Below are 22,389 nucleotides of genomic sequence, written 5' to 3'. Positions count from 1 at the left end.
ACACACACAACTTCAACTATGTTTAAGGAACATGTTTTGTTTCACTGGGAGAATACCAAGAAACACAATTAAATAATACTAATTTTTTCCAGAGACAGGATTTATTTTTTTGTTTCAGTAATACAAGGACGGTGGTTAGGCTTTTAAGAGACTATGAAAGAGGAGTTATTTGGTTGGATTAGATTTTACTAAATTATTAGATTCCACACAAACTGGAAATCAGTAAAGACATCCTGACTTAACCCTCACATGTAGCAGTTTAATAATAATAATAAAAAAATCACATACATGTGTTTCTACAGAAAATTCCAGGAGGAACATGGAACTGACATTCTTTGGTTGATTCCTAGTTACCAGGATGGGTACCCCTAGGGCACATTGTCTTACTAATTTCTACCACACTGCTCTGCAGCAGGTAAAGGAGCCCCATTTTCAAGACCAGGGCCCCCCACATTAATTAAGAAACATTACCCAGTGTCTCTCAACAATGAAAAGCAAACTGGGTCTCTGAAGGACATACTGAATAGAAACTGAAGTCTCTCATGTCTTCAAAAGTTAAAGCTACTGACTACTTTAGGCATGTTTATTTTAAGCATCAAGGATAAAGTTCTTTTGGAGTTTCTCAAATAAATACATTTAAAGCCCATCATTTTTCTAAAGCAAAAACTAAATATTTGCAAACACCACATTAAGAACCATGGCTACTTATACCATTAAGCCTCACTTAGTTCCTAAGCAGAGCTTCATATTCAATAATCTGTGGATGGATTGAGGCAGTGGGAGTGCCGTGGGTGTATGAAGATTGATGATGACCTTTCTGGAAAATAATTTCCCCACACATCTTATAGCCAGTGGCCACATCTGAACCTTAGTATATTAGTCCATTCTCACACTGCTGAAAATGACATACCTAAGACTTGCCAATTTACAAAAGAAAGAGGTTTATTGGACTTACAGTTCCACATGGCTAGGGAGGCCTCACAATCATGGCAGAAGGCAAGGAGGAGCAAGTCACATCTTACACAGATGGCAGCAGTCAAAGAGAGAGCTCATGCAGGGAAACTCCCGTTTTTTAAAACCATCAGATTTGTGAGACTCATTCACTATCACCAGAACAACACAGGAAAGACCTGCCCCCATAATTCAATCACCTCCCACCGGGGATGAGATTTGGGTGGGGTCATAGCAAAACCTATCACTTATAGTTCAAGAAAATCAAGTTTTACATTATTCTGATATACAAGGAGATAAAATACAAGGGTTTTAGGAAACAGAGAGAGAAAAGAAGCTTGAACTAATAGTTCCTGAGAGGCCAATGTATGTCAGCAGTGTTAAATCCTGAGAGTACCAAAGCCAAAAAAGCTGATCATGGCCCTCAAGAACTGGGTCCTAGTGAGTCAGACATATGCATGAAGGGATTATTATGGCCCAATGCAGCTGGTGTTATAAAGCAAGTTTGCACAGAATAATTGCCTACAAGATAATTCTCCTTCCTCATAAAGGAAGATGGAAGGTTCTGGAAGGAGGTGCATGGGTAGGTTTAAGGGACAAACAGGAGCCAGTGAGAGCAGTGAGCAGGAGATTTCCAGCAAAGGAAACAGTGTAAGGGATGGAATTGCTTTATGTGCACAGGGGAACTGCAGGCGTGATGGGAGGTAAGGCTAGAACTGTTGGAAATGGGGAAGTGAGTTTGAATAATAAAAATATTTGATGACTACAACAATAAAAATCAGTAGCACTTAATATGCTCTCTCCTGCTTACTACACCCACCCACTCTGGGCTGGGCACTATCTTCACCCCTATTTTATAAATAAGGAAACAGAGGTACAGAGAGTTTTAGTAAAGTTCTGCTAGGTGCTCTGCCTAGAAAATAGCAGGGCCAAGGTTCAATCTCGAGCCCGTGGACTCCAGGGAATGAGCTGTTGAGCATTAGCAGAATCCTCTTAGTGTGGTATTATTAAATCAGTGGAACCCATGCGATGCTCGCTGGCCAGATGACATGACGGCAGCCGGGGCAGGTGACTGCAGGTGAGCTGCAATCCTAGCTATGGACCCTTTAGAATGAGTCACTGAGTCTGGCTAACTTTGGGGAATTCTAGGTGCCCACAGAGAATAAGGCATCTTCTCCATAAAAACTGAAAGGAAGACCGTGGAGGTGCCCTCGGTGGGCAAAAGGAGAGAAATCTGGCCCAGAACACTTAATCCAGGCTGAGAGTCTGGAAGGTGCAGTGGGGAAGTCTTAGGTCACTGGGCTGGATAAACACGCAGTGCAAAGGCCCGTGGGCTCGGCGAGAAGCCACAGTTGCTTTTGTACCCAGTACAGGTGTCGTGGTTGAGTAGGACACCTCATTGCCCTGGGATCCCGGTCCCCACCACACCCACATAGGCCCCCAAATGATACCAAGGTCCAGATGAACTCAGGGTTCAAGTATTTCAGTTCTGTTGATTTTCCACTTATCTGTGTAAAGTCAATTTCTCTTGGGGCACCTAACTCTACCTTTCAGATAAGCACAAATGAACTCTGAATGAGACCTGTAGATTAAGTCACTTCATCAGTAAGCATCTTTTCAAAATGAAACCTACACTTGTTTATCATGTATCATCTGCCAACTTCACAAATTAAACACTAGAGATTAACTGCTGCCAATGCCATCTTCTAACAGAAAGGTGAAGGGAAAGTGGTAGCTTGGTTGGGTTCATTTGCATTCCTTAGCATTATAATAACGTGCTTTACATTTGTTTTTCTCCACACACTGGACCGATTTCAGATGAAGGTTTTGCCAACTGGTCTCCATTAAACACAATTTAGTCTTTCTGTGCTGTTTCTGTTTATGAAACTTCAGATCACCCCAATGCAAGACAGGCACACTCTAGCAATCTTGATGGGGTGCAAAAGTACATTCATTTCAATAACCGGATTATGTAGCCACTTGCAAAGCAAGACTGCGGCAGACCTAACAGAAGAGCTGACTGCATTCTTTCATTTTCTAGATGACCCCACTGGCTTCTCCAAACTAGAAGAAAGATATACAGCATTGAGGCATTTATTTCTCCTTGCATATAATTGATATTTTAAAACTATTATAAAAATGTATAAACATAACAAATGGTATTGCACTTGGAATGTTTGTTTTTTAACTTTAGAAGAAACTCATCATGCTAGAGTTTGAGGTTTTGCTGTTTCTTTTTTTACAGTTTTAACATTGACAGAAACGTGAGCTTTTCCTTCACTAAACCATTCATTTTCTAATTATCATGATTTATTGAAGTAGATGATAAAAAAGGGTAACAGGACAAATCATTGTACATTTATTTAAGAGAGAATGCTATTTTCATAGAGAATGGGCTGAGAATCTTTCCCATTCCTTCCCACCCTTCATTTTGAAACCTCACAATGTAAGGTGAAAAGCAGCAAAACAACAAACTGAACTTGAGCAAACAAGTCCGACCCCTGCAGTGACTCTTGGGAATGATGTAGAGAAAGCTCATGAGTTGGAATGAAAGCCAGTCAAGGATTAAAAGAGACAACTTAAAGAATTGTTCAAAGTTGCATGCTCATTTCAGTGCTGAACGTATGCTAAATGCTCATTAGTAGGATCTAGGAATAAATATATAGGTTCCAAGTGTTTACATTATGATGAAGGAAATCATAGGCATCCATTTCAGCCTCCTGCCATCCCCTCCACTCTAAGTACTTCAGAACTTTAAACTGAATTATCCAGATCACCACAAGATAAGCAAACAAACAAAAAGCCCTCTTTTTGTCAAGAACTGTCTTTAGAAGAATTCACCCAAGGATTCCTTTTTTTTGAGACAGAATCTCGCTCTGTCACCTAAGCTGGAGTGCAGTGACACGATCTCAGCTCACTGCAACCTCTGCAATCTCTGCCTCCTGGATTCAAGCAAATCTGCCTCAGCATCCCGAGTAGCTGGGACTACAGGTGTGTGGCACCACGCCCAGCTCATTTTGTATTTTCAGTGGAGACGGGGTTTTGCCATGTTGCCCACGCTGGTCTCAAACTCCTGCCCTCAGGTGATCCACCTGCCTTGGCCTCCCAAAGTGTTGAGATTACAGGCTTGGGCCACTGCGCTTGGCCCCTCTCCCAATCCAGAATTTCTTTAGGTATCTTCTTCACAAGGACGCAGGCCGTGATGTGCGGCCAAACTATTAAAATTGGCTTTTAACTGAAAGCACCACCAAGTAGAGAAAACTCAAGTTTATCACGTACAGGTGTGTTTTAAAGCCTCTCAGAGGCCACACATTCCCAGTAGTGAAACAGGAATTGAGTCCTCCCGCATCCGGCTCCTGTGCTTTGCTCCGGGCACCATCTGCATTGTTAACGCAGGATGCCTATAGGACAGAAGCCGCCCAAGGATCCCTGAACCGTAAACGGGGCCAGCCCTACAAGTAGGAAACGCATGAGGATATGTACACCTCGAACTGGGGGAAACCGAACATCAGCCCCATAACGTTAATTCTTCCATTCTTGCTTCCTGTCTTGCAAACTGTAGTGTTTGCTGTCTACTGAAATTCCCTATGAAAATACAAAACCTTTGGAAGAAATGACTTTGCATTAGCTGAGGCAAATTTTGTTTAGTTCACCATTTTTCTTCGGGAGACCTGCCAGACTAACAGCTGCCATAGGGCTCTATTCTTTTAAACAGACTGTTTTGAATGGTATATTACTGGTCTTAGATTTAGTTATGTGGATTCACTTTGAAGCTTTCTTCTGCTGGATCAACTTCTGAGTGTGGTCACTGAGTTTTGCAGTTATTGTTATAATAGACTACAGCACTTCAGATTTGGGAAGAATAATCTCAATTTCAGATCCAGTATCTTAACCTCCCCTAAGTACACCTATCTCTGTCACATAATAAGTCCTACATTTTGTTTTGGAAAATATGCTTATGCCACACCTGTGTGCATAAATGGAAGGGAATCACTAATTCTCACCCTCCCCTGGATAAAAGTAATGCAAAAACTCAACCACATGTGCGGATGAAACTGGAAGGAAGCACGTGATTTTTTGGGACCATGGGGTGAAAAGAAGGGGTTACCCTAGAGAAAAATGAAACTCCAGCCCTGTGCCACACATCGGCGTGGAATTTCAGTTTATACCATATGCATGGGGAGGGCATCACAAACCAGTAAGTTAGTTAACATTATGTTGGCCTAGGACCTGGACACCTGTGCATCCTCCAGCAGAAGCAAGCACCCCCACAGCCCTGCAAAGGCTCTTTCACAGCTGCAAGAATGTGGGGTTGCAACTTGCTCATCATTAAGTTTTGTTTAGATTTAGAAGTAATGTGGGCACTTGTTGCAGCCTTATTCATGAGAACAAAAATGAGAAATCATCTACGTGGTTAAAACTCAGGGGTTGACTAAATTATAATATAGCTACACAATCACTTTGCACTCTATGAAAATTACATTTTAGAACATTTTATAACATAGGAAAATGCACAATTTGCATAAATACAGCAAATTATAAAATAGTATGTGCAATATGATTCAAAATTTGTTTGTAAAAAGTACCTATAGACATAAGAAAGATTCTGAAAAAAATCTGGCTGAAAAGCAATAGTATTTATTTCTGGGAATAAGGATTACATTTTAAAGTGTTTTTTCTTATTATTTTATTTTTCCAAATGACCAAAAAACATGTGTTTAGTATAACAGTGTGACAAAAAATATCAATTCAATATTTCTAAAAATAAGGTTAATTCTCACCAGAGAGCACATTTGAAAGCTTTTTTACCAGAAGATAAAAATTGCTTGGACTGTTTTAAGGGCAGCTTTATCTATCCAGGAAGTGAGACAGAAGGGCTGGAGTCTCCGTGGTTATGAAATTTGTGATAAACACTCACCCATGGTGATTTTCTTTATTTCTATGTTTGTTTCCTTCTTTCTCTTTTTCTTTTCTTTTCTTTTTTTCTTTCTTTCTTTTTTTTTTTTTTTTTTGCCTGTCTGCAGTTTGTTTTCTTCCAACTCAGAGTTTGGGGTTAATAACAATAAACTGAAATTATGCCCTAGGATAAAGCTATGGTTTAAATATGCTAATTTCCATGTTTTAAAGGAATAAAATGTAATGTCCTGTTATCGGCAAGTTAATGGGGAGGAAATCTACAACAAGGAACTTTACATACTGCATTGTTTAGCTCACATTTTCTATTCCCTGATAAGCAACTTAACTTCCAATGACTTACTCTATGAGATTATAATAACAGACCTTTTAAACTGTTAAGGGGATGATGTACCGAAATGTCTGTAATAAATTATAATTTTACTTTTATGACAATTCAAATGAAGAGCAAATATGATGTTATTACACTGTTAGAACTGTTAATATCTTTACCATAAGATGATAAATTATGGCCCCTGGGCCAAGTGTAGTTCAGTGCTTGTTTTGGTGCCATGTATGAGCTAATAATGATTTTTACATTTTTAAATGGTTGGGGAAAAATAAAAAAAAAATTCCATTAAATGTAAAAGGAATATGAAATGCAAATTTATGTTTGTAGTTTTACTGAAACACAGCCATGATCATTTTCCATCGTGCCCAGCTGATTTCACATTATAATGACTTCTTGAAAGAAACTGTGACAAAGAGCATATAGTTCTCAAAGCCTTAACTATTTACTAAGCTTTACAGAGAAAGTTTGCCTGATCTAGCATTTTCGAGGTGGTTCTGAATATTCTTTGTATTTTCTACCCTCAGCCGCTAGATGGCATAAAAGATCCTTAAGCCAGTAGAAAGAATAAACCAAAAACCAAAAAACTTCTGCCCTACAGAGGATATTTACATTTTCAATTAAGTCATCCTCTAAAAGGCAGATCTTTCAGCAGTACAAAACTTTTTGCTATATGTGTTCAACAAACTAAAAATTAAACGTTTAAAGGAAACTAAAAGCATTAATTTAGTCTAGAAATAATGTCTGCACTGAAATTTAGCTTTTATTCACTTCTGCCTGGAGTAAATATTATGTGAATATGCACTGTTAAAGAGGCTCCCCAGTTTTACTGTGTCTATACAAAATTCTTCTCTTATTAGACTGAATTTCACTTCTCCAGTTGCCAGGCTAATACAATCAACTGAGCCAACTGGATTTAGAATAAGGTGGGAATGTGTGTGTGTGGGTGGGGGTGTGTGTGTGTGGGTGTGGATGCTTGTGTCCAGCACCAACTTTTACTTATTTTAACTGAATTTAAGTGGTCTTAAAGGATTTGACTGAATAGCTCTCTATAGCGCGTGCCCTCTCTCTCTCTCTCTGTTAGCACTGTATAGACACAGTCAGCCACAACTAGTTTTACCACGGCCAAATTTTACACATAAATCAATCAAAGCAAGGCCACTGGGCCCTCTCACACATTCTGTCTTTATAATTTACGATCACATTAAAACCACATTATGATGTCTTGAAAGGATGCAAACCTGTATTGCCGGTATGGTAATAATATTCATGTTCTTTTAAATTGCAGGTTCCTCATTTCTCAACAAGAAGACAAAAAGCACTACATTACCACCCAGAGGCACAGCACAGAGAATTCTGGCACCGTCTTCACCTAACACTCAAACCCTCTTCTACTGTTACAATAGGTAAGTGGTCAGGCATGAGTGGGGCAGGAGAGGGCACCCCCCACCCACCAACCGGGAACGTCAGGAGACCATAAGGTGATAGTCAGGAGGTTTTTACACTGTTTCTCTAAAATAGTAATTGGTTGCAGCTGGGGGCTGGGGAAGGCAGTCTCCCAATATACAGAAAAAAGACAAAACTGGTGATCAACAGTTTCCCGATAAGACTTCAGGAGTTGGGTGAGTGGGCTCAAGCATGTGCAGTAAGAGGTAAAATGGCGGAGTTTAACTGGTACATGACCTTGTAGGAGCATTCGGTGAGGGAAGAGCACTTCAAGTGAGCATGCGCACAACTCCAGTAAACAGACTACATGCAGCCCCTCCCAAGGGCTGGCAGGCCACTGTGCATGCAGACAGCACACCCCCAGGAAGAATCAGGGGAAAAGGGACCCAAGACCCCGGAATCAAGCCAATGTATAAAACCCCAGTCAAAGGTCAAACCGTGCACTTGATCTCAAGTCGCCTGCTTAGCCCACTTCCAAGTGTACTTCACTTCCTTTCATTCCTGCTCTAAAGCTTTTTAATACATTGTCACTCATTCCTGCTCCAAAACTTGCCTCAGTCTCTCCTGCCTCAGTAGAATTCATTTTTCTAAGGAAGCAAAAATTGAAATTGCAGCAGATCCATGGGAATTCGCTGTCAGTAACATACTTTCGTGCTGCGAGACTCAGATGTGTTTCACTGCTAACATTACCATTTCTGTTCCCTTTCTTTTTTCTGGAACTGTCAATTATGAACCTTTCCTCATGCAAAGAAAAGTTCGAATAGGACAATGGATAACCCTATACTGATCACCTAGTTTAAATAATTTGATTTGTCTTCTCTCTGTTAACTATTCCTATGTATATATGTATCTATCAATCTATTATGTTGGTTGTTAAGCCATTTTTAAGTTGCAAACATCAAGGCACAGCTTATCTAAATAACTCACCATGTATCTCCTAAAATAATGGCATTTTTCTGTCTACCCACAAAACCATCATACACCTAAGAAATCAGCAATAATTCTATAGTATCAATATCCAGTGAACATTGAAATTTCTCCAATTTAACCCCAAAAAAGTTTTAAGAATTTGTTGTTGAACCAGGATCTGATCTACAGCTGTGCTTCACACAGGTTTAAGTATCTACTGTTCTCTGAACTAGACAGTTACTGCCTCCACTCTCTATGCAGACCTCTTTTCCATGCTGATTTTTTTTTAAAGACCCATTCATTTGCCTTGCAGAATCCAAATTTTGAATTCTTTTGATTGTTTTTCTTGTGGAGCTATTTAAACTGTTTCCTAGCCTTTATATTTTCTGTAAATGGGAGGTTAGGTCAAAAGTCTTAACAATATGATGCTGTATAGCTCATCTGTTGCATCACACTGAGAGGTGTGAAATGTTAAGCTATCTCATTTTTGATAATGTTGACTTCAATCAATTCCTCAAGATATTGATCACACCTTTGTAAAGATGTTATTTTTTTTCTTTGCAATTAGCAAGCACCAACAAGGTTCTACTTTGTCACTGTGCCACCACCACAACCTTTATAGTAATTATTTCAGGTGTGGACATAATAGAACATATCATTAAGGATTGATGAATAGTAATTCTCTAATTCTATTATTCCTTTGCCTGTCATTATCTAACATCATCCTGCATGGAGGAATTTTCTCTCATTCACTGAGAATGACTTATTAAAAGTCAAATTAAATGCTAGATTCTTTACCTTTAATTCTCATTTTCATAGTAAGGATTTGGTGTAATAGTCATCTCCAATCGAAGCAAAGTATTTGATGTTTCTCCCTTTCTCTCTCACACCAGAGACTTACGTATTTTCTTATTTATTTGTTTGTTGGTTTGTTTGCTTTGAGACAGGGTCTCACTCTGTCACCCAGGTGGGAGTGCAGTGGTGTGATCATGGCTCACCGCAGTCTTGACCTCCCAGGCTCAGGTGACCCTCCCACTTCAGCCTCCTGAGTAGCTGGGACCACAGGTGTGCGCCCTCATGCCCAGCTAATTTTTTTGTAGAATGGGGTTTCACCATGTTGCCCAGGCTGGGACTTTTATTTTTAAGCTTCTACAATTAGTTAATGTTTCTGATGCTTAATTTGTTCTCGTATATTAGGCCCATGAAACGCCTTTCTAGCTGGATGCTGTGGCACATCCTTATTGTTCTTCGGTGTAAAATGTTCTTCCTGATCTTCTTCCCCAGCTGAGACTCTGTGTCTTATTCCTACACATGACAGCTCCCTGTCCTCCTGCATCCCAGCGGCATCTCCATCTGAGGAGACCACTGTCTTCCTTCCAGACTGTGTCATCCAATACAATGAAAGTGCTAGACTGCTTCACCCACCCCCACAAAATCTTTGCTTAACACAGCAATTGCCTGCCCTCAAGAATAACCCCTGTAAATTCACAATGCCAAACCAAGGTCCCAAAGGCGTGGGGGGACAACCTCCCCTGGAAATGCCATAAGGATTTCTCTTACCTTGCATAGTAGTCATTGGGTGGAACTGCCTCTTGAAAGAATTGGAACTGGTATAAATAAAGTCCAATCAAATGTCCAGCAGTGAAAATAGCCAGCAGAACACAGAGACAGCTGAACAGCAATGGGTCGAACGTCCGGCACCAGGACCACCAGGTGCACAGACCCAAAAATACAAAAAAATACACAGATGATGTCAAAGACGGCAACATCATGCCTAAGGAAGAGAAACGTAATCACAAAGTCAGGTAGAACTGGAAATTCACTTATCATTCAGTGAATGTGACTATTTGAAATTATGTGAATTTCCTTCAAGTGTTTTTAGGTTTTTTAAAATAGTAATTTTTAAAAATCATGTTTGATTTATATAATAAAAATTAATGCTAGATTTATTGTGAAAAAGTCACATATGAAACGATAACTATAAATACAAAGATATACCAGATGATTAAAAAAATTCCACCTGTGGCGTCTGAACTAAGTAAATGTCTACTTTTCATACCAGTAGCATCTGCATATTTACTTGCCTGTTTCCATCTTTCTACTTCTCCCAAATTTTCAAGAATTCATGTATCTGTATGTCTGTTCCAAACTTTCCTGACACCATTTTCTTTATAATAATTTACTACTTTTTTTTTAGTTAACTAGTACATCCTGGCTAATTAAACTCTCACTGTGCCATGCTTATTTTATTTTATTTTGTTTTATTTTATTTTATTTTTTGTAGAGATGGGGTTTTGCCAAGTTGCCCAGGTTGGTCTCGAACTCCTGGGCTAACTGATCGTCCCTCCTTGGCCTTCCAAAGGGCTCGGATTACAGGCATGAGCCACTGCTCCTGACCAATAACTCCTTTAAAAGTGTTTTTAAGGAATCATAAATAAAGCCCTCACCTTAGGGCAAAAGGAGTCTGTTTTATTGGGCATTTTGAAAGGACTCCTCATTAAAATGTTGTGGTTTATTTCTTGAGAAATTCTACTGTCTCTTCCCCCATTTTTTCCCACTATTAAAAAACAGCTAAGTTGCTGCATCTTTGCAGTTTGCTTGAGTGTACTCTAATACGCCTCCCGTAGCTCCGGGGCAGTGGTGAGCAGTGGAATGGAAGGAGGGAAAAGATCAAGATAACATTATTATGGAATAAGTGGTCCAAGTCCAAAATTTAAAGGAAGTGAGCGTCTGTGCTGGAAGATTACAATCTAACTTAGGAAGAAAAATAGTCTATCCTGGAGAGTTATATTAAGGTGACTATGGACTCATGTAAGCAGACAGACCTCCAGAACCCACAATACGGCTTGTGATGGGTACATGCACATTGTTAATTGCAGCAGGTCACCATTCCAAAGCTCTAAGGAAGAGGATTGTTGTTATTCTAATCTAAACCTAGAAAATGGAGTCGCTTAGCATATATAGAAAAAGATTATTTTGCAGAGGTTAACAGAAACCATCTAAAAACATCAAAACTAGAACTAACCCGGAAAAATTATTTTGTGTGGTTTGTACATGTGGCCAGTTTTACAAGAGCTACAGTTATGATATTCGTGTGGTGGAACAGACTATTTCCTTCATTTCTTCTTCAACCATTTCTCTAATTCACCAAAGCACTGCTTGTGCCTTTTGCTACGTGCAGCCAGTGTGGCAGACACTCACCCGAGGAGCCCAGTAAGATGGTAACAACGACTTTCCCAGCAGTGGTGATCATGTTGCCAATGAACTCCTTGAGCTTAGAGGCCACAGAGGCAAGCCTGCGGAACATTTTTAACTTCGTGCTTTCTTCCAACTCGCCTTCAACACCATCTCCTCCATTGAAATCCTCTTCATAGATCAGTGCCTCTTCTGAATCAATTTTTTCTCCTCCAGCCTAAATAAATGACAAACAGGAAACACTCAAGTCCAGCCTGCCTATCCAGCCAGCAGATTATAGAGCTTCTAATTCATGTGTCAGTCAATGTGGTGAATTTCACAGATCAGGAAAAAAGGGAAGACAACCAGTTCATTCCCCTCAGGTCTCTGATAATCCCCGTATAAGCCCAAGTAACTCTGATCTTTCTGGAAGAAGTAAACATAACAATTATAGGGTCCCTAATAACATGTCATATTCCCTATTTCTGCTTTTTTTTTTATAAGCAAAGAAGAAACTCTCTGAAACATCTATTAACAAGTTTAGTTTAGATCGATCTGGGTTTGGATCTTCAAATTTACAGAGTTGGCCACCAAGGTGATAGGAAGTTTGATAAAACTATCCACGGCTTCGACTGAAAGGTGAGTCCAATCAATACTTAGGAAATTCTGTTTTTTTTCTAAGTTTATCTTTGTTCACTATTTCCATATTTCCTGACTGTGGAAGGACGAGTGGTCCCGGGCTTCTCTTGGCTAAATATAGAGCTGCTTCCTATCTCATCCTTTTAGAGAATGATACGCTGGTTCAAGCCTGGGCAGCTCAGCACCTAAGTGCTTTAAGCAGAGATTTAGGGAGTAAACACATGTACCAGAACATATGCATATTTCCATGTATTATTTTAAACTGGGTATGCTAAGGCATTTTTGCTTGTTCGTTTTGCGTTTAAAGAATAAATGGGAAAAATTCTTTGGCTAATTAGAATATTTCCCTAGAAGGGTTACGACTTTTTCTTTTTTCTTTCTTTTTTTTTTTTTTTTTAAGAAATCGTAAATAAGTGGCTGGGTGTGGTGGCTGACTCCTGTAATCCCAGCACTTTGGGAGGCTGAGGCGGCCAGATCACGAGGTCAAGAGATCAAGACCATCCTGGCCAAAATGATGAAACCCCATCTCTACTAAAAATACAAAAAATTAGCTGAGTGTGGTGGCACGTGCCTGTAGTCCTAGCTACTCAGGAGGCTAAGGAAGGAGAAAATTGCTTGAACCTGGGAGGCGGAGGTTGCAGTGAGCCGAGATTGTGCCACTGCACTCCAGCCTGGTGACAGAGCGAGACTTCAACTCAAAAAAAAAAAAAACAAAAAAAGAAAAGAAAAGAAGAAAATAAATCATAAATAAAGCCATCACCTTAAGGCAAAAGGAGTCTGTCTGAGATGCATGAAACTTTGTGTGCATTTTTCTCTAGGCCAAGAGACTTCGTATCTTTAGTCTCACAAAGCTAAGAAGAATTGTTAAGCCCAGTTCAGGCATCTATTTAAGACTTAAAGAGTAGGGTCTGGCCTCTCCATGTTCCCATTTTTAATGGTTCTTTTTTGATATATTTAGGTCAGATAGTTACATAATATTCACTGATGGTGTCTGACCTCTTACTATGAGCAAGTTCACAGGAGGAAGGCAGGGACTGGAGTGCCAGTGCCAAGTTCTAGTTAAGCGTAAAGCGGCCTTCAGGACTCAGCGGCCTTTTGTGTGCCCAGAAGGGTGCACACAGTGGGTGACTGGAGTTGACTATTGATGAGCCAAGGCTACAGGATGCACCCAGCCAGCCCTCCACCCACCTACACACACACACAGGGATTTAATCCTGGGCCACTTCAACTTGACTTCTACTGTATTTCATCATGACACATTTGTATATTTTTTTCTGAAGCAAGAGGAACATCTCATGCTCAATCAATAAGATTTTTCTACCCATACAGGGCCTAGTGTGTCCTAGCATATATAGGAAGAGATATAGCAATAAACACGTAAACAAGTAAAATATTAACTAGCTAAATATCTCACAGTAATGAATGCCCCCTTCAGGGAGGTCGAATAGGGTGATGTGGTAGTGATAAACTGGGTGGCTGTTTCCGATTCAGAGGTCAAGGAAAGCCTCTCTGAGGAGGTGACATTTAAGCTAAGATCTGAATATCACAAAGTTACCAGCCCTGTGAAAGTCCTGGCAAAGTGCATTCCGGATGGAGGAAAGAGCTGGTCCAAGGCTTGGTGGCATGTGCAGAAAGAGGGTAAGTGTCCCCAGGCCTGTGGCCACTTCCACTCCCCTAGAGAACAATTCCCATCTCATTCTCAGAGGATGACCTTGCTTTCTACTGCTCCCAGAGAGGAGCTGCCAGCTCCAGCCAGTACATCAGACCACTCACCTGCAGCTGGCCTGCCACGCACGCACTCTGCCCTCCTCCTGTAACAAGACAAGCTGCATGTGCTCCAGCCATGATGACTGCATCCCATCTGCTCAGGACACCAGGGAGAGAACAGCCCAGCCATCCTGGCTCTCTCTCCTGCATCACAATGTGCTTTCTTTCTGCTGGATCACCCCTGTTAACAGGCAAGGGTGCCTTGCTGTCTCACCTTAAAGAAACACATCCTTTCAACCCACGTTTGTCTCTTAAGGTGAAACACTCCAGAAGAGTGGGCTGGACTCACCACTCCATTTAGAGTAAAAATGCTTCCCTACCTAATTTCTCTTGAACCTACTCAAATCAGACTTTGATCTTCAACCACTCCGTCTAATGAGAGGCACACATGATTTGCTTTGCCACATAACTCTAGTTGCTCCTGGGGCGGAGCAGAGGGAGGCAGCAGCAGGGAGGTGGTGGCTGTGCTGGAGGAGAGGGGAGGGAGTGGTGGGGCTGAAGTGAAGATCCTGTCTTTGGAGTCTGTTTTGGAGGTTAGATTAGTAGGAGCAGCTAGGAAGTTTAAAGTGGGGAGGAAGGATAGATGATAATCAGGGTAGCTCCTCTATTTTTGTCTAGGGAGGACAGACAGGAGGGAGGCAGATTGGAGACGGAGAGTCCACATTTCTGTTTTGAAAATTCAGTTCTGAGACCCCATTCAGGCATTCTTCTTGGAGGTATCCAGTAGGCAGCTATTATAGGAGTCTGGAGTGTTGGAGAGGGGCTGGAGCTGAAGAGGGCTTTTTGGAATTCGCCAGCATATGATGGTTTAAACGTCAGTAGCCGGTTGAGGTTACCTGGAGGGAATACAGAGATGGCCCTCCTCGAGGTGCTGCTGCCCCTAAGACCACTCTGCCTTTCCAGATCTATGCCATCTCCTTGCCTGTCAGCATTCCTTGCAAGAAATGACTAGCAGAATCCATAATCCACAAGCTCTCTTTGCCTCTTTGCTGTGGGACAGGTTGTTCCCACCCCTTAGGATGCCTTCTCCAGCTCCTAAGGCCCGGGTCCCAGGGCAGCTCTTCCATTCAGCTTACTCCATCTCACCACAAAGAAATCCACCCCCGAGAGCTATCGCCAGGACACCCACACCATCGTCAACACACAAATGACCTGCTCATCAGGCATCTGTTGCTTCTTTCCCCATCACAACAGGTGAGCAACACATTTAAAATCTTCCTCTAGGAAGGAAGTTTGGCCAAAACCTTTAGTCATTGCACTTGAAAAAGAAGCCAAAGAAAGAACACAGCAAGGGCCGCCTGGGTCACAGTCAGAAACACACTTGTGACTTTCATAATAAATGCGTTCTTATTCAATTATAGAATTGCTACGGATGTAGATTAAATCAAATAGAAATCTCTGATCAAGATGTCTTTGTGAGGTTATACAAATGCATTTCCCTGACCTGTCTTAGGAAGGATTGGGCCTTTGTGATTTTTATAAACATACCACTGTACTTTAGGGTTTTCAGCATTTTTATACAGAAATCCCTGGGGCTGTCGGTTGGAAATACTTTTTAAATTTGCCAAGCTGAGAGCCAAGAGCGAGACGGGTTAGACTCTGTGAGCCCCTACTGTCCTGGTAGGTCAGGGCCAGAACTGCCATTAGTCACGTCAGGCTGGCTTATTAACAGGCAGGCTTTTTCCCCCAAAGTGATTCGTCTGCTAAAGTATAAACACTGAACCTCTGAAAGAGCATGGACTCACTCTCGCATGTTTACTAACAGGCAGTCTTGCTTGCTGGAGCTGTAAGCTGTCCCTGCAGTGGAACAAAACTTCAATCTGGCCTTGAGGCTAAGGAGGAGGAAAGGCTGTAAATAAAGATTTAACTTCCCTGGTTCCTGAGTCATCTTAGAAACTGAAGACAAAATAAACTCTTTACAGTTTAAAAAGTCAAATAAATGATTATACAGATTATTGACCATGTCAAAATCTAAAACTTATTTAAAGATATTTAAGTCGTTTATCTCACCTCTTTAAAAGTTTATGATTTTAACAGGAAATCTTGTTATTTGCAACAACATGCATAAATCTAAAGAAGAATATGCTAATTGAAATAAGCCAGGCACAGAAAGACAAATACGGCATGATCTCACTTATACGTGGAATCTAAAGAAGTTGCACTGATAGAAGTAGAGAGTAGAGGGGTAGTTACCAGAGGCTGGGGAAGGAGGCCAGGGACCTGGAAAGGGCAGATGCTGATCAAGGGGTACAAAATTTCACTTAGACATGAAGAATGATTTTGGGGGACCTATTGCACTGCATGGTGACTGTAGTTTTTAATGTATATTTCAAAATAGTTGGCTGGGCACAGTGGTTCATGCCTATAATCCCAGCACCTTGGGAAGCTGAGGCAGGTGGATCACCCGAGGTCAGGAGATCGAGACCTGCCTGGACAACATGGTGAAACCTTGTCTGTACTAAAACTACAAAAATTAGCTGGGCATGGTGGCGCACGCCTGTAATCCCAGCTACTCAGGAGGCTGAGGCAGGAGAATCACTGGAACCAACGAGGCAGAAGTCGCAGTGAGCCGAGATCACGCCACTGCACTCCAGCCTAGGTGACAGAATGAGACTCAATCTCAAAAAATAAATAAATAAATAAAACAAAATAATAAAAAATAAAATAGTTAAGAGAGGATGTTAATGTCCTCAACACAAATAAATAATAAGTATTTGAGATGATGAATATGCTAATTAGCCTGATTTGCTCATTCCACAATGTATACATGTATCAAAATACCACATTACATACCCCATAAATATATACAATAGTTATTAGTCAGTTAAAAATAAAATAAAAATAATAGAATACTGGAAAACATAGATAAAAGTTGCTGATTTCAACATTTGATAACCTGTATTAGTGTAAGATCTCTCATTTCACATAAGGAAACTTTAGGTGCTATGGAATCAACTTTACACAAGGCCAGCCTGTTCTCTGTTAGGGCCCTGAATGAGGGCCTAAACACAAAGCTCTCATCCCACAATGAGACGGGATCTAAACCTTTGCGTCTCTGCATCTCATCCCACAACATCCTCTCACCCTACAGCAGTACTGGTTCCATTAAGCCGTGGCATCCACCATGATTTCCACTCAATTTTGGACAAAGAAGACACAATAAATCACTTTTGGTAGGACACAAACATCCATGTTTCATTACTCCCAAGCACTGTAAAAATCCAACTGGGTTGGAATAAATCCTAAGGATCACCTGGGGACCTTTAAGAGGGCAGATGACCAGGCTCAACCTCAAACTTACTAAATCAGAAATTATGGGAATGAATTCCAGGAAGCTGTACGATTGAAGTACTCTCTGGGGTGACCTGAAGCAGCCCCTCCAGAATTCATGCCCTGGCCGACATTGGCAACCACTGATCAATGAATTCTCCATAGGGGTTCAGCTGAATAGGCACAATTTGAAAATATATTTTTTTAATCATATCCTAGCAGACTCCCTTATTTGGAAAATAGATTGAAATAAATTATCTCTGGAACCTCCTTTAGGTTTCAGTCGAGCTTTGGACCTCAGAGCAGAGCTTTTCATGCAGCTGAACCCATTTTTTTCTCTTCTTCATGGTTAAAACCAAGCTTTTAAAAACATTTCTATAGAAGTGTATCAAAGTCATGTATAATGAGCCAAAAGATCTGGGAGGCAAAAGGAGCATTTTTCTGAAGTGTCATCAGTTGTTTATTCATTGTTTATTATTAAAAGTTAACAATTTATCTTAACAGAATGGGTTCATCTCAATACAAGAGCCAGAGGAAGGAAAAGACAAGGTTGTGACTCACTGCAGAAGACGAATTTCATCCCCAGGGTTCCCTTGTGAAAGGAAGCAGTGAGGGAAAAAAAGATAGATGTGTTTGAATGCTATTGTGTGTACCTTATGCAAGCCTAACGTGATAGCATTTAATGGATAAAGCAAATATTTTATTCTGTTGCTACATTTGTTTTGGGAAGATTATTCTTCCAAACTCCTAAGATCAGCTTAAGCAGTCCCTATTTCATTTGGAAAAGTGAGTGTATAGATGTTGCTTTCAACCACCATCTACAAAGCAATGAAAGTTTAATAAAGGACAGGGAAGGACAAACTGAATCAGCAGACAGTGGCCAGTTAGACCAATGCCTAAAGGATCTGTGGAGCTTTGAAAAAACTAGTCCAATTCCTACCACACATACTCCCCTACCCCTAGGATTCTGACTTCATAGGTCTGGGAACTATTCTGACCCTGCACTTGAACTTTTTTAAAACTTCCCAGGTTAATTCACCTACTTAGAATGGCAATAGTCTTTAAGAATCATCTGAACATCATTTGAAAGGGAAATGAACAATAATGGAGACTAGCCAAATACAATTGACTGTTTAAAGGCTTTTTTCTTTAAGATATTTTTGTAAAAATCACTTAATGGAACACCATCAAAACAAATCAGTCACACACACACACACACACACACACACACACACACACACCCCTATATCATCCACTCAGTTCACGTTAGTTCCAGAGATTACTACTCATCCTGAACCACCTATTTTCTCTTGTAGGAACCAGCTAAGTGTAGCTGTTCTAAATGATTCACCCTGGTATTCACTCCAAAAATAAAAAATTTATACAGTGATGACAAAGGCAGCATTTTGAGGATGTACAATTCCTTCTTGGTGCTCAACAGTTTCCAGAAAGATTCAGAACCCATATAATTACTTGTGATAGACTAAGATGCAAACAAAACTCACATCTTTGATATCAAGGTGTCAAAATATTGAGCAGAGAAGGTACTGTTTCAGAATCAACAGTATTCCTTCCTATCTCCTCCATCTATCCCTCCCTCCACTCAGCACTTTTTTAACCAAGACTGGGCTCTGCTCCAAGCACAGTGCTACGTCCAGGGTGGGATAACAAATGAAAATCCACATGGGACCCCAGTGGTTTTCTGAGGGACCCCAGTAGTCACTCAGGGAAGATATAACTACTTATAAATTGAGACTATAAGGTCCTAAGGACATTGAGAGAAAAAAGAGATTATGTCTGACTAAAGGGATTTGGAATGACCTACTCTAGTTATTCCCAAGGTAATTGTGATTTTTTTAAAAAAGGACAAAAGTCTTGGCAAGCAAAGCAAGAAAACAAAAAATAGTTCTTGTTAAATATTAGTTTTTGTTTATCCTGGCACATAGTAGGCTCTCAGTAAAGATATACTGAATAAATAAACATGCCCATAGATAAAAAAGCATCCTTCTCTGAAGCCCTAGCAAGAAATGGTCAATCAAGAGCAGTTCACCTACATATCAGTGTGCCCTGGCAAAGCCCCAGAAGGGCAAGAGTGGGGACAAGAGCATCCATGCAAGAGTGAACTACACAGCAGAGCTCAAGAAAGACAAGATGGGAAGAACATCTGTGCAAGAATAAACTGAAGAGCGAATCCCGGAAGGACAAGAATGAGAAGAGCATCTGTGCAAGAGTGAAGTACACAGCACAGCCCCAGGAGGACAAGAGTGGGGAGAAGAGCATCCGTGCAAGAGTGAACTACATAGCAGAGCCCCAGAAAGACAAGAGTTGGGAGAAGAGCATCTGCACAAGAGAAAACTGTACAGCAGAGTCCAGAAGGACAAGAGTGAGGAGAAGACATCTACATGAGATTGAACAGCCTGGAAGAGACCCAGCAGGAAGAGAGCTTACCCTAGCCAAACACAGAGAGAAGGACAGGGTGGCTACAGCACAGTGAGGGAGTGGGGCAAAAGCACAGGGTGAGGACATGAAGGCAGGATGTGGCCAAACCATGCAGAGTCATGAGCATCAAGGTCAAGAGACTGAATTTTATTCTAGGTTAATGGGAAACCAAAGAAGTGTTTTATCTAGGGAAGTGGCATAATTTAATTTTAATTTTACAAGAATAATCCAGATGCTGTGTGCAGCATCAATTGGATAGGGTAAGAAGGGAAGCTCAAGTGGGGAGATCCATTTAGAACATATTTTCAGGCCTTGCTGAGAGGCAGTGGCTGCTTGGTGAGGATTGTGGCAGTGAGTAGAGAAAAGTGGACTGATTTCAGACAGAATTTGAAGGTATAATTCAAAGGATTTGTTGGTGGTGACAGACAAAAGCCCCAAGAAATCCATGTCACATCAGTGTTTCTGGCTCAAGCAGCTGGGTAGATGGAGCTTCTATTAACCTTGATGGGTAAGTCAGTGGGAAGAAGGAGTGGAGGTAGGGGAAGGAGCTGTGTCTCCCGCTCCCAAACATATGACCAATATTTTCAAAGCAATATGGGGAACCTATTTACATTAAGTGGGTGGAAATTCTATTTCAGGGGTATTTACAATTTAAAGGAGGAAAGAAGTACGAAGAAGTGACTGAGATTCCTTGAGTGATGCAGGTTCTCTGGAGTTGGGATGGATAGCATGAGGGGTGGGACTCTGGTTCCTCTCATCTCAGCTCTACTCTACCCCCCAAGAAAGGAACACAGGGGCTCTGCAATTGCCTCACACAAGTTTCCCATGGGGTATTTGTGGTTATTTGCAATTCAAATGCATGAAATCACCTATCAAATGCTGCAAAGACAGAACAACATATTCCAAGAAATTGTAAAAATATTGATCTAAAAAGATAGTTAAAGGTGAAAGGCGTTTTTGGAGCTTTGATTCTTTGAAAAAGGCAGAGAAGAGGTACATGCTGTTAAATGTTGCTAAATTAATTAAATGGGCGAAATAAAAATGAAGATTAATCTGTAATCATTTCATTTAAATAGTTTAAAGATACTTTAGCTGATTTCCTCTTTGCTAATTCTTTAAATCATTTTTATTATGAGTTGTATACTCAAGTCCATGCTAGGCAATGTCCACTCAATGAACATATTGTCAATAATAATATCCCTGCCTTTTTTTTTTTTTGAGACAGAGTCCCACTCTGTCACCCAGGATGGAGTGCAGTGGCGTGACCTTGGCTCACTGCAACCTCTGCCTCCCAGGTTCAAGCGATTCTCCTGCCTCAGCCTCCTGAGTAGGTGGGACTACAGGCACCCGCCACCACACCTGGCTAATTTTTTGTATTTTTAGTAGAGACAGGGTTTCACTGTGTTAGCCAGGATGGTCTCAATATCCCGACCTTGTGATCTGCCCACCTTGCCCTCCCAAAGTGCTGGGATTTTAGGTGTGAGCCACCACACTTGGCTGCCTTTGTATGCAATGAAGGTGGCTCTCACTGACTGTCCCAAGGGCCTGCTCCACAGGTGTGTTGGTATCAGAGGACAGGATGAGTGGGCATCCATGCTCTCACCTGGTGACCAGGGATGTGGCTGGAAGACTCTGGGGGAATAAAGTCAGTCATGGACTCAAAGTTAACTAGTCTGTGATAAATACCAAAACTTTCCAGAAGACAATAAATAGATTCATGACTTCCTACAATAAAAAATCGTCTCTTCTACTGAAACTAATGGCATCTAAAACTACTAGGAGTAAAACCTTTGTCCAAATTGTGAAAGTGTTTTCCCCAAGAAGGCAGACCAAGTGTCCGACATTTTGAGGTATGTATGACAGGAAGTTTTGCCCAGTTTCTGAAAGTGACCTTAAGGACCAGCAAAGGGAGTCGCTCACTTTACCCACTAAGAGTGGCAGTGACAGCCTTTAGCACAACCACAAAGAAGGCTTTTCATTCACACTAAGTCATGAAGTGCAAAGTTTGCAAGGCAACTGGGCAGCCGTTCAGCTTCTTACCATTCTGAATGGTTCCATGTTTCAAATGATCATGTCTGTGTACTTGAAGAAACGGGATCCAGGAAATTTAAAGCTGGAGACTTTAGACTAAATCTCAGGCTAGAACTGAGCACATGTTGAAAGCCTAACTAGAAGACAATAAAATGATTGATTTCTCTCAGTCTTTGTCTCTTGCTCTTTAAAAAAACAGCAACTTGAACCTCAGAGTTGAGACTTGAAGCACAGCCCATTTGGTCATGTCATGTGCTAGAATGCAGATGCTGTGACAGGCTAATAGACACTAGGAATTAGAAAGCAGGGTGCAAAATCTTTGAGGTCCAGAATAAATTTAGCAGGACTTAATATTGCATCACTGAATTTTTAGCAGATGGGGATGACTTATAATAGAATATTCTTTTTATCCTTCATATTTGACTTGTCAGTCTATTAAGAAGCTGCCTCTTTACACAGGCTAAGTCATAACTGCAAATCCTATTTGAATAAGCATTTGATTTATCAGAATTTGGCTTAAT

At 40.9% G+C, this 22,389-nt stretch overlaps 1 protein-coding gene across 6 annotated transcripts in view; it reads right to left on the bottom strand.

The window, feature by feature from the left end:
- Nucleotides 1-22,389, bottom strand: part of PIEZO2 (piezo type mechanosensitive ion channel component 2) — a 478,008-nt gene that overhangs the window by 174,156 nt on the left and 281,463 nt on the right. For all 6 annotated transcript variants that reach the window (XM_016933287.4, XM_016933289.4, XM_054671877.2 and 3 more), the window contains exons 6-7: nt 11,750-11,960; nt 10,109-10,322 (exon numbers count right to left, since the gene is read on the bottom strand). In XM_016933287.4, coding sequence (XP_016788776.4) covers nt 10,109-10,322; nt 11,750-11,960 — 425 coding nt within the window. The remainder of the gene's footprint in view (nt 1-10,108; nt 10,323-11,749; nt 11,961-22,389) is intronic.

This window comes from Pan troglodytes, chromosome 17 (genome assembly GCF_028858775.2).
Source record: "Pan troglodytes isolate AG18354 chromosome 17, NHGRI_mPanTro3-v2.0_pri, whole genome shotgun sequence".
In the NCBI taxonomy this organism is placed as follows: Eukaryota; Metazoa; Chordata; class Mammalia; order Primates; family Hominidae; genus Pan; species Pan troglodytes.
This window is presented reverse-complemented; position numbering and strand designations above follow the sequence as displayed.